Source organism: Tamandua tetradactyla, chromosome 1, assembly GCF_023851605.1.
Source record: "Tamandua tetradactyla isolate mTamTet1 chromosome 1, mTamTet1.pri, whole genome shotgun sequence".
Taxonomy (NCBI): domain Eukaryota; kingdom Metazoa; phylum Chordata; class Mammalia; order Pilosa; family Myrmecophagidae; genus Tamandua; species Tamandua tetradactyla.
The window spans coordinates 87,787,672-87,800,845 of NC_135327.1; the positions used below are offsets into that span (position 1 = coordinate 87,787,672).

Below are 13,174 nucleotides of genomic sequence, written 5' to 3' on the forward strand. Positions count from 1 at the left end.
CAGTTTCTTGTCTCCCCTTTTGACTCTTTTACAAATTTGCATTACCTGCTCGACTTCTGAAGGCATTTGAGATTGCATTCCCTGCTCTATATTGATATGATGTGTTTTGTAAATGAACTTTTACTGAAATAATTTACTTAGAAAGAAGCACACAAAATCATATGTATATAGTTTGGTGGATTGTCAAAAAGGGAACATACCCATCTAAGGATGACCAAGATCAATGACTAGAATATTACCAGTGCCAGTAACTTTCAAGTAGTAGTTTGGATACCTCCTCAAACCAACGTTAAGACAAGGGTTTGGTACAAGTGATTCCAAAAGCACCAAGGCTATATGAATTCTGATCAGTATACAGTTACACTGGCTTTTTTTTAGTTTGTGTTTTGTTTTTTGTTATATTTTTTATCCTTTTACTTGACGTACTTTCACTTCATTTTCCTTTCTGTGTTGTTGTATTTAAAGTCTGCATCTTTATAAGTAGAATGAAGTACATATTTTTTTAACCCAGTCTGATATTTTTGTTATTTTAATTGAAGTATTTAACCCATTTACAATTAATGCAATTACTGATGCATTTGGGGTTAATTGTACTAGCCTGTTTTCCCTCCTAATATTGTAATCCTGATAATTTCTTTTTCTCTCCTTTCCTGGAGAAAAATTGGAAAAAAATTTTTTTTCTTGGAAAAAATTTTAGGTTAATTATATATGTATAATGTACATAAATGTAGATATATGTTAAATATTCCATTTATTATTTTGGGTGATTATACTAAAGAGTTCAACATATTTCCTTTACTGATTAAAGCCAAATATAAATTAGAACTTTCATTACATCACAGATATTACAAGGATTTAAAACTTTTTGACTCCTTAAACCTCTTTATTTGATTCTGTTGTTGTCATGTACATGTTTTCATTTTATTTTAAATTTTGTATTAGAGAAAAATTCAAACATATGTAAAAGTCGAGAGAATAGTATAAAGAAGTATAATTTGATACTATTGCTGATGCTGTCTTCTTGCAGAAAGGATGTACTTTTGTTCCTGGCAGCAGTTGGGCAGTCGCAGAGGTAGATTATTTTACTCTAATCAGGGATTGAGCTGTATTTCAGTTTTGAGAAGGTGGATCTATTTTTGGTTCACTCTTACTTTTAGGGTCTAGATCTTTAACAGAAAGCCTGAGGCATTTACCAAAGTCCTTAAGCCTTGGCAGATCAATTTTTCTCCATCATTCCCATTAGACTCTGCTCAGCTTTTCAGCTTCCCAGTCTCAGCTTTTGAATCAACAAGTACCTGAGAAGAAGAATGGTGCCAAATATTGGACTTACCTGTCAGGATTGCCACCTAAATGGGAACTTGGGCCCTCAAATCTTAGCTGTCTTGGTAGCTCTCTGAGATTTCTAATAAATGTTTAGATTTTTTCCAGCTTTTCTAATTGTCTTAGGTAGGAGTATTGGTTTTAAATGGACCAGTTCAAAAATTTTGAAGGCAGAAAACCACATAATGAATTATTGAATGATTACTACCATATATTTTACAGTTATAAACAAATCAAATTAGCTTATTTGTAGCCATGACATATGTAAATACAAACATGAATGCATGTGTTTGTTTGTTTATTAACATAACAGCTGGTTTCAGGAATTTTTTTTAGGAGGGGGAAAGCAGGGAGCAACTTTGTTTTTTGGAAGATGTGGTCCCTAAGGTTGGTTTGGAAGAACTAATAAAATAATTAAAAACAGAGAGAAAAGTAAATTTCTTGGCATAAGAGATTAATTGACACTAGAAGAGAGAGAGGAAAAAAGTGAAGAGAAGAAGCAAGGCCAGAGCCAGGTAATAGTGAGAAATTTCTGCTGGCAGCTGAAAGCTTTGAGAATATATAATATTTGAATTTAAGATATTTGCTTTTCTGGGATATAATCTCTTATGTTGCTTGAAACATTTAATAAAGTCTTTTAAACATAGAGAGTTGTGTATATGCAGATGGTTTTAGAGAAAATAAAGGAAAAAGAGATTGAGTGGCATGTCAGGGATTGCATAAACAAAGACCAGCTGGGAAGGTGAAATTCAGGTGAGAGGGAATAAGAATTCATTGGTTGTGGGAAACAAGAACCAGAAATGATATATGAGGCCCAGAAAAGTCGAAGGAATTTTGGAGAGAACTTTTGACATGGGATAGGGGATTCAAGTCAAATTTATAAAACTTTCAAAGAATAAGTGTCCCTCAGTTGATACATGAGTAATCTTCACGCATATATTCAAGGATCATATCTTACCTCCCTTACCTAAGGATCTGTGGTCATGGTGAAATGTGTGTGGATGAAATTTTAACATCTTTTAAAAGAAGTGAGCTCAACCTTGGACCCTTGGCAAAAGTTTCCTCTTCAAAAATTATTCTCCACTTAAAATGCTCATTGAGTTTTCCAGAAGGAAGCAGACAGTGGCTTAGAATAGAACACACAACTTTTCTCGTTGACAATAGCTGGTGAAATCTCAACTATTCACTTATTATTTGTGGTAAAACTTTAAATTTCAAGCTTAAATCCTTATCACCTATAAATTCTTATGCTCTAAATACAGAGCCCAGTAGAATGTGGTTACAACACTATAATTGAAGAAATATAATGAAAGCAAACTACGCTACCCTCATCCAAGGTTTTTGTATCCAAGCATTTGCTGGGTGATCTTAATTGCCCCTCTACTCTTAAAAACATGGGTGAAAAATTTGGTTCCTATTTAGAGCAGAGATTGGAGGAGACTTCTCTTATCAGAAGTCCTACCTTTGTGATGCAGGCTCCTCTTACCATGTCTATATTTTTCAATAGTGCCTTTGTTTTTCACCATGCTATAGCCCAGCTCAGGCAGATGGGTTTGCTACACTTCGGTAGAGAGGGAGAGGGGTATTATGGGTTATTAACCATGTATGAGTAAGGTTCTCTATACATTACAGTGTCATATTTTTCGTATACCATGGCTCAAGACTAAATTCCCAAGAGCTCCACATAGCAGTTATTGCAACAAAGTTGATAGCACAGGTTGAAATGCACCAAGTTGTTTTCTGATAATAAGCTACCTTGTGAGTGCTTAAAACTATTCTTTTGCATTGCCCACTAGTCTGATTCAAATTAAATTGATGTCGTAGACCTCTTGCCCCAGATCTCAGGACTCCAAGCCTGGCTCTGGCATGGACCCTAGAGGAATCCCATCTGCCCATTCTCTGCTCTGGCATGTAGAATAGGACTCTCCAAATTGTGTTTTCTTTCTAAACATGGGCTCTGCTAATTTGGACTCTATCCATCTCTTTGGAGGTTTTCACAGCTCATTTTCTTACCTGAGAATATTTCATGATTCGCCTTCCATGTGTGACTTACTCACCCTTTGACAAAAATTGCCATTCCCAAAGTCCACATTTAAGCATCCTGGATATGATCTTATTTCCTTTACGCTGTTCTTAGCAGTGGTACTTCAGTCGTTTGCATTTAAGAGTAATACCCACAGATTTAACACTTTAAAATACTTATGGCTTCACATTTATTGTTCAGTAGAGATAATTCTAGTCCATTCTCTGGGATGTGTTCCTTAAGACCATAATTACCCTTCTGGCGATATGGCAATATCACCTTAGTGCACTATGGAGGCTGTATAGCTCTGTGTACAGGGAAAGCCAAACCCTACAAAACCCTTTGTACTTGATAATGACATTACTAAGTTGGTTGTCCAGTGAGTTATTTTTATAGTGGAATCTTATGAACATTTAAATGTGTTAAAATTTGCTCAAGGAAAAAAAAACAATGATTTTATATCCTTATAGAAATTGCTCCCAAATTTCCTGATACATCGGACTACTAGTTTTACATTTCTATGGGTAAAACAATTGCAGGTAAGGAGCCATAGTGATTGTGCAAACAGCTTCCTCTCCTCCCACCTGCGTGGTTAGTTACCTGTGATGGCCAGTTGAGTCACAAAGAAGGTCATTCTCGACTTCCTCTTCTTCCTCCATGTGGAGAACAGCACGATGGCATTTCCCACAATGGTGAAAATGAAGAGGACCCACAGAGTTATCAGCTGCTCAGTCTGTAAGAAACAGAGGAATTAAAAACCAGTGTACCAGTGAGGACCAGGGTATTTTACAAAAGGCAGAGCTAAGGCTTTGGGGTGGGAATGCTTTCTTCTTGGCCCCAAATCCCTGCCTTGTCAAAGTTCTACTCACCAGAAGACAATGATGCAACAGTCCTTATTTACACGGGTAAACACTGTAAATTGATGTAATCTTTAAAAAATCTACCTGGACATATATGTTGAGAGACAATTTTTTAAAAGTGTTGTATTCTTTGACCAAGCAATTTTAACTCTGAAAGAATGTAAGACGTGAAAAAGAACACTACAACCACAAAGATGTGCATATGTATTGTAAGAAGAAATTGGGAGTTGTCTGAAGATGACAGGATGGTTAAGTGAATAAAGAGACTCGGATTCAGTGAAATATTGTGTAACAATTAACAATGATGGCCATGAAAACAATGCAGCAACTTAAAAAAAATGCCTGTAATATAACAGTAAATGAAAAACCATGATAAAATTGTATAGTTAGTGTGATTACAACCACAAAATTATACACATAGGAAAAAGACTGAAGTACACTAAAATGTTAAGAATGGTTATTTTAGGGTAATGTGATTATGGGTTATCTTTTTCTTTCTCCTTTTGACAGAATTTTTTATAGCATAGTTATATGAAAATTTCCCAGAATAATGTATAATTAGTGAAAAAAAAAGCAGGGATGCTACTCATTTAAAATACCAATTTCTTTATGAAACTGTTGTACGATCTCTTCAAGTGGAGCTTTTCATGTGTTTAAAGTCCATAGCCAAAAATACCCAGAAGCACCAGATTAGGCAGCTCACAGGGACTGGGGAGAATTGGTACATGTGGGGCGAGCATGGAGCAAAGACCATCCAGGAGACAGAACAGGGCAAGCTCGAGATCAAAAGCCAACAGAGACGTCAGCCCAAATAAGCTGGTGAGAATCTCGGTAAAAATGCACAAATCTGAGGCCAGAGGTTCTGGTTCAGCAGAGACTGTTTGGATGAGAAGATAGGAGAGACCTGCCTGAAGAACCCCCTGAGGACCCTAGGGATAAAAGCAGCACTTTTTCTTCTATTAGATCCACTTTAAATTATACAATAAAAGAAGGAATTCTTCCTTAAAAAAACTAGAACATTTCTGGTAAAGACTCAAATCCCCTCTGGCCACCCAATCCCCATCCTGGATGGCTCTCCTCTCCCAGATGGCAGTTGTCATTTTAAGTACCAAGTGCCTCCTTCCAATCCTTTGAAAACCATTTTATAAACAAACCCCATACACACGTATATATACCCATAGAAAATACAGTCTTATTTGGTGTGGATATGACTTTGAAATTTACTATATCATACATCATTTTGTATGATTTAATTTTTCTCAGTTGGAGAAACAGGTAAACATAAGGTGACTCATACAATGGAGTAAAATACTGTTGTTAAAAGAAATGGATTAAATTTACTTAACTAGAACTAGAAATGAAATGTGTTGAAGAGATGGAAAAGCACAATCTGAGGAGAGGGAGGGAGGAGGTACACATGTTGAACCAGCCCAGTTTCTCTTACAGCTACTCCATGTCCACCCCCCAACCCCAACCATAGCATGACAGGTGTATCCTTGGATTGCCAGGTGGAAATCTAAACTTGTCTGATGAGTTCCCAGTGTTGGGAGAGTTCTCGTCATTGCCCCTCCAGCTCATAGCCTCCCCAGAAATCCAGGCTCAAGCCTGCATATCATGAATCCTGCACTTTATCAAGCTGACAGTTCTGTTCTCCATCCTGGATTTACAAGTGGGTTTCTGAAGCCCTGAGTGGGGGCTAGGGTCTTGGAACTGCAGAAATAGACAAGAATCATGGAAGTAGGGAGGATGGCATAGTAGTGTTGGGGAAAGAAAGATGCACAACTAGAGTGAAGGACCACAGAGTCATAATCTCTACTAGCTTGAAGGTCACAGGTGGCAGCTACCTCACATCCAGCAACTGCAGATGTCATTTGCTATTTAGAGGACTGCTTCTTTGCTCAGGGCTAGGCCACATACATCACAGTAAAAGTGATCCTTTACTGATCTGGGGGGTTTTACTCTTCTGGATGGCTCATTTCTCCAGTAGGCTTGATATGGTCAGCACTGAGAAAACATCAGAAATTACTCTGAAAAAAGCTCTTCTGAGTGGAGTGGGGGAATTAGTTTGTAAAAGAATTTTCTACATGAAGGTAGATGGACATTTGTGCTGTCAGTGGGAGATACCCAGGGGAGGCCCTTGATGCACCAGATTGATACTCCCCATTCAGCTGCTGGTATGTAAGTGATCGAGCATAGACAGGTGGTTTGAACATGGAGGACCTTGGAAAATGCTTTACCACTGAAGAGCAACCTGGGGACTAATGCAGGAGAACAGGTGACTTGGAAGTTTCTATGGTCAGAAGGCCTCGCTGACGTCATGGTGATGATGGATGATATGGTTGAGACCCAGAGTGGGGGATGGATAATCCTAATATGGCCCTAACATACTGTGCTTGTGAGGGAAGACAATGGTGTCCTGGGGGTGTTTCTAGTTCAGAAGAAGATGAAGGAGTCCCTTGAGCAGGATGGGCAGGTATGGACATGCTGGAAGACCTCAAAATGTTCTGATATCCCAGAGTAATTTGGGCGGAGAATTAAAAATTATTTGCAAAGTTCCCTTTGGGGACTGGGGAGAAAGAAGGAAATATTCAACTTCCCATCTGCCTCGCAAGCAGTGGGGACAAACAATTCAGTAGGCTGAGCCTTCAATCTTGGGGCTCGCCCCTACGAACCTTATTCCTGCAAAGGTTAAACTAAACCTATTATAATAATCCCTAAGAGTCACCCCCAGAGAACCTCTTTTGTTGCTCAGATGTGGCCTCTCTCTCTCTAAGCCAATTTGGCAGGTGAGCTCACTGCCCTCCTCCCTACATGCCTCCCAGGGGTGTAATTCTCCTTGGCAACATGAGACAGAAATCCTGGGATGAGCCAGGAGCCAGCATCATGGGATTGAGAAAGACTTCTTGACCAAAATGGGAAAGTGAGAAATGAGACAAAACGAAGTTTCAGTGGCTGAGAGATTTCAAACAGAGTTGAGAGGTTATCCTGGAGGTTATTTCTGTGCATTATATAGATAACTCTTTCTAGTTCGTGATATCTTGGAGTGACTGGAGGGAAGCACCTCAAACTGTTGAGCTGTATTCCAGTAGCCTTGATTCTTGAACAAAATCATATAACTATATAGATTTTACAGTGTGACCATGTGATTGTGAAAAAAAAAGTTCTTGTCCACTATTTGGAATGACTAATGGTATGGAACAGGCCTGGGCAGGGCTGTGACATAGTTGTTGGTAGTCTTCCTGGGACAAGCTGTTTGGTACTTCCCTTTCTTACACATGTCTTCTTAACATTCTAAGTTTTCTAGAGAAGGCTCTAGCTCTTAGAAGTCAAGACAAACTTGGATATGTGTGTTGGAGGCCTTTAGATTAATGCTTCTCAAAGTATGGTCCATGACTAGGGTAATCTGGTTTGCCCAGCACCATTCTAATTTTCACCTTGTGTCCCAAAATATTTGAATTGTCCATTCCTTCTCAGAAGTGCCTTGCTTTGGATGATAAGTTATATAGTCACCTTATCCATGGCTCACTAGTGTGTGGGCTCCAAATACCATATCAATCCCTAACAATGAATTCCTGTTTCTTTCAACTTTGAAAGATTTAGAGCATTTAGAGGTTTGAATTAATTTACCTAAATGATATGGATCCCCAGGTGTTTTGCCCAAGACTGTGCTCATTAAATGGGTTATTTCAACCCCAGAATCAGGAGGAAGATGTACACTGCTTAGAGGGTCACTGACATCTACCTCCAGACCCCTTCTGGAGCCTCAGCATGGCTGCCACCTCTCTCTGGGTGGGGCCACCATTCTGAGGATGGGGCAAGAAGGCCCAGGCAGTGCTCAGACACATTCCATGTCCTGGAAAGGAAGCACTCCCTCCTTCACTGCCTCTCATCATCCACATGGGAGGAAAATCTGAATCCACAAAGCACTGTAAACGTGCACCTTTCAGTGTTTGCAGTGCTTTGTGTAGTGCAAAATGTGCACATTTTGTAGTTGTAACATTTCCATTAATGCATGGTGCTAGGTGATCGGAGGTCAAGGGAAACAGCAGCTGACTATGGCTAAACCTAGGTGGGCAGCCTGGCTCCCCTCTCAGCACCATTACCACGATAACAGGCTTTGCCCATTAAAGACAGAGCAAATGTCTCTGGGCATGAATTGGCTACCATGCCCATGGCTTCCCCTGAAAACGGGGAACCAGGAAGGTAATAGAATTTCCCATCCTCGCAGAAGGAAGGCTGAAACCTGAGACTCTCCCAGGTTCTGGAGACTTGGACTGCAGAAGGCAGAACGTAGAGCTGAAAGAGGTCCAAGAGGTCATGTGAAGGAAGGAAATCAAGAGCTTGGCCTCTGTGGAGGGTCTTGAGCTAAGGGAGAGTGCACAAGAATAAGGCGATGAGCCCGGACCTGGGGCTGTGGTGCAGTTCAGAGCTCCTATGTCCCTGAGATCTGGAGGATGCTTACTAGGGCATCACTTAGGGCCCTTTTCTTCTAATAGTAAAAGGTTACTCAAAAATATGGGTTCAGAAGAATGATAAAATATAGAAAAACAGAAGGAAGAAACTAAAAATCACCCATATTGCAATTTAGGGCTTATAATTTCAAAGTCAATCTCTTTCTCTTTCCCAGTATATTTTGCCTCTTTCTTTCCTGCCCCATAAATTGGGGTCTTTTCAGTGTTTTGTTTGGGAAATTGCTTTTTTTCTTTCCCCACAACACATTGAACCAAGACTTTATTTAATTTTCCCAATAGCTCTAAAGAAGTGGGTTTTTTCCTCAGGCTCACCCCTGAGGCAACCAAAGCTCAGAAATGTTAATCCAGGATCAAAAGAGGTCTGATTTAAGACTAGTTTGCTTGATGCCTGGATTTGGGCTTGCAAATAATAAATCGACAAACAACTTCACCTGATGGCTTTGGTGCCACCTTTCCATCTGATGTATAAACTATAATTTTACTCTAGTGTCCCCTGCCCTCTCTATATTTATACATTGACTTCTAGCAGTTTGCAATCATAAGTAATCATATGACAAACATCCATGTACATTTGCCTGACTAATTCCTGAAGGAACATTCCTAGATGTGAAAGAGTGATCTCAAAGAAATATGTAGATTGTGAAAATCTTGCATGCATATTAGTTGTAATCATGAAATGTTTGTACCAGTTGCTACCCATGTTGCCAGTGCATAGCAATGAATATTTCGCAATACTCTCATAAATACAGGGTGCGAAGTTTTTGTTAACCTTTTCCATTTTAGTGAGTGACAAATAATATTTAAAGTACTGCATTATTATAAGTTACTATTAACATTTTGTCATCCACTTACTGACCATATATTCTTTTGTAAATTATATATTGGAAACTTGCCCCATCTTCCCAGTCTTTTAGAATGAATCATAAGATCCTTTTATATGCAAAGACTACAATCTCTTACTAATGGAAGTCTCAAGGTATTTTATCAGTTCATGTGTTAGGTTGAATTATGTACCCCAATTTAGACATGTTCTTAATCATATTAATGTTCTTTTTCATATTAATTAAGAATTAATTATTAATATGTTCTTAATTCATTAATATGTTCTTAATTCATATTAATATGAATTAATATTCATATTCCTGTGGGTGTGAACGCATTGTAAATAGGACCTCCTGGAGGTTATTTTTGGGTAAGGTGTGTCTAATTGAATGAGGGTAGATTTTAATTGGATTACTGAAGCTTTTTATAAAGAGAAAACCATGGGAGAAGCCGGGAGTCAGGAGCTGGAAATCAAAGGAAGAGAAAGAAGAAGCTACCATGTGACATGAGGCAGGGATACAAGCCAAAGAGCTCCAGGGACGGCAGGCAACACAGCAGCTAGCACTAGAGTGTTACCAATTTTGGGGAAAAAAAGCATCACCTTGCTGACACCTTGATTTTGGGCTTCGATTAGCCTCAAAACCATAGCCAATGAATTTCCTTTGTTTTAGGCCATCCGTAGTGTGGTATTTGACATAGCAATTGGAAAATGAAAACAGTTTGTAACTGCATCTTTTTTTTTTAATTAATTAAAAAAAATTAACAAACAAAACATTTAGAAATCATTCCATTCTACATATATAATCAGTAATTCTTTTTTTTTTTTTTTTTTTTTAGAGAGAGGGAGGAAGGGAAGGAAAGACAGAGAGAAGGAAGGAAGGGAGGAAGAAAGGGAAACATCTTTAAACATTTTCTTGTTTTATTATATTTTGTTTGTTTTTACATGGGCTGGGGCCGGGAATCGAACCGGGGTCCTCCGGCATGGCAGGCAAGCACTCTTGCCCGCTGAGCCACCGCGGCCCGCCCTAATCAGTAATTCTTAATATCATCACATTGTAACTGCATCTTTTATGTGGTATCTTTTATTGCAAAATATGATACACGCACAGAACTGCACAGAATATATGTGTACAAGTTATTCAATGGTCATAAAGTAAAAGCTCATGTAAACACTACTAAAATCATGAAAACAAACACTGTCAGCACCAAAAGGCCAGTTCCCCACATACCTTAGTCATGAGCTCAACCATCCTTAAGATAACCTCTGGCTATTCTGACAATCATTTCCTCACTTTTATTTATGTATTTATTACTATTGCCACTTACATATGCATCTATAGAGTTGTGTCTATTGTTCAACGTTATATGAATAGTTTCCACTGTATGTGTTCTTTCTTAGCTTACTTCTTTGTAAGACCCATTTGTATGGTTGCATGCAGAGGTAGTTTTCCCATTTTTATTCCTGATTAGTCTTCCATTATTATATGTCTATACTCCAATCTATTCATCCCATCTACCTTGATAGACATGTGGGTTGTTTCTTACAATCTTATATTTTTATTATAGATTTCATCTTTAATAGCATAAATTTTTCTTACATAATTCTTTTGGCCTTAAATTTTTTCTGATATTACTTTTCTTATACTTGATTTCATTATATTTCCATTTTCATGTTCTATTTTTGTTTATTCCTATATTTCTAACCCTTTTGTTTCATCTTCTTTCAAGTTTGTCTCCTGTAAATGGCATATAAATAGCATATAAATCTCAGACTTAAACTGAGTCTACTTTTAGTAATGATATTTAATTCACTGTAATTTACTGTGAAAACTGGAATATAAGATCCTACATCATTTTATCTTTCTTATTTTAAAATTTTTTTCTTATTTTTCTTTGTCATTGATGTTTCATTGTAAATTATTCCCTCTAGTCATTTGAACTTACTATATTTTTTCACATGTGCTAAGTTGTTAATAATTTACAATCTTTAAAGTTTATTTTTTCTATAAAGTTCATATTTTCACTTTACACTAGGATAAGTAATAAATTAACATGTTTTGTATTTTTCATTTGCACCCCCTTGGGTTCTATTGAAGTATTCTGTGACTATTCCAGACTAGTAGCAGAATTTCAGTATATGTATCTTTTTTTCTGGGAATAATTTTTTGACATTTATATTAAAGTTTCATACTTAACTACCATGAATTATTTAGCTATTAGTTTTATATTTTTCTCATATGTTTGTTGCTCTTCCTTTTATTTTATGAATTCTATGCCCATAATTTTGCTTTTTAAATAACTGAATGAAGTGCTATACTCAATTTTATTTTATTTTTTTTTTAGGAAGAGTGAATCTTCACATGATAGAGGACACATTTCTGTTTCACTAGTTCAGTATTGAATATTTAGGGATAACATTATTTTCCTTTTACAGCTCTGTAGAGAAGATAAATGCGTTTTTTCCTTGTAGTAGTCCATTTTCCTACGTAGGCTTTTGATCAGGATTTTTTCAATATTCACAAAATTTAGATGTTTGATTGATTTGGATTAGGTCATGCTCATTGTGATTCTTGTTGAACTTTCTACATTTAAAAACTCAATTTTTTAAATCAGATAAATTGCTTTCTATTATTATTTTCATTTTTGCTTTGTCTCTATCCTTTTCTTCTTCTGGAATCTTTATTGCATGGCTCTCCTGGAACTTTCCTATTTATCCCACTTCCCCCTAACACATTCAGCTCTTCATTGTTTGCAGTGAATTTTATGAGAATTTCTTGAGTTTTCTTACAGCTAATAGTAAAGTTAGCTGCTCACTCTCTCTCCATTCCTTGCAGTTACTATATTTTCATGTTAAAACAATACTTTTTGAACTCAGATATGTCCCCTTCCTTAATGCAGTGTCCTCTCAGGCCCTGCTAAGAATAAAAATGAGAGATTGTTCCAAGATTTTCTCTTGTTCCTTTTAGGAAATCTGCTCCATCAAGAGAAGCATTTTGATACCCTCAAGTAATTTCTTTCCTCTATTTGCAGCTTTTTTTTAAAACCTGGGTGATGGTGAGAGTGCAATTGTCCTAAACTGTAACAACTTGAATAAACTCTTTTTGCTTCAAATGAAGCAGGAAGGGAAAGGTTGGATTGCTTATGTTTCTTTGCCAGGTCTTCAAGATGAGGGAGGAGAATAATATCCAGCAGCAGGCAAAGAAGGTGGCCTGCTGTTCTGCGACAATGGTGGGGTGTCAGGAAGTAGTTCATACGGTATTTTCCTTACTGAGACTTTTTCTTTCCTGCACCATCGATGGCCCTGCCCATGTTCACTTAGCCAGCTGCCCACACCCCCTTTTAGCTGGGAGTAAGCACTGGCCACCACCCTCCTCTGTGAGGTCTGCAGCATTTAGTGAACTCACAGAAATCTGCTCCACAGAGACTTGCTCCAGGAGCCCTTCAACCCTATCGTGGAATTCCCCTGCGGCTGGGCTCTCTGCAACTTATTTTTTGAGGAGACTTACTTCCTATGAAAGATTGTAAGGGCTGACTGCTGTGCCCTCAGAATACTTTATCTCCCCTACACTGTATAGAAATTCCTCCAGCTTTTCAGCAAGTGGGTGTCATGTTTTTCTATTTTCCACTTTGGACACAAAGTTTTCCCCAACTAAAATTATATTCTGATATTCATTTTG

The 13,174-nt window shown here is 37.8% G+C and overlaps 1 protein-coding gene across 2 annotated transcripts in view; it reads right to left on the reverse strand.

The window, feature by feature from the left end:
* The window catches only part of NPSR1 (neuropeptide S receptor 1), a 161,723-nt gene that overhangs the window by 122,252 nt on the left and 26,297 nt on the right, over window positions 1-13,174 (reverse strand). For both annotated transcript variants that reach the window (XM_077162759.1, XM_077162750.1), the window contains exon 2: window positions 3,944-4,076. In XM_077162759.1, the coding sequence (XP_077018874.1) occupies window positions 3,944-4,076 (133 nt within the window). The remainder of the gene's footprint in view (window positions 1-3,943; window positions 4,077-13,174) is intronic.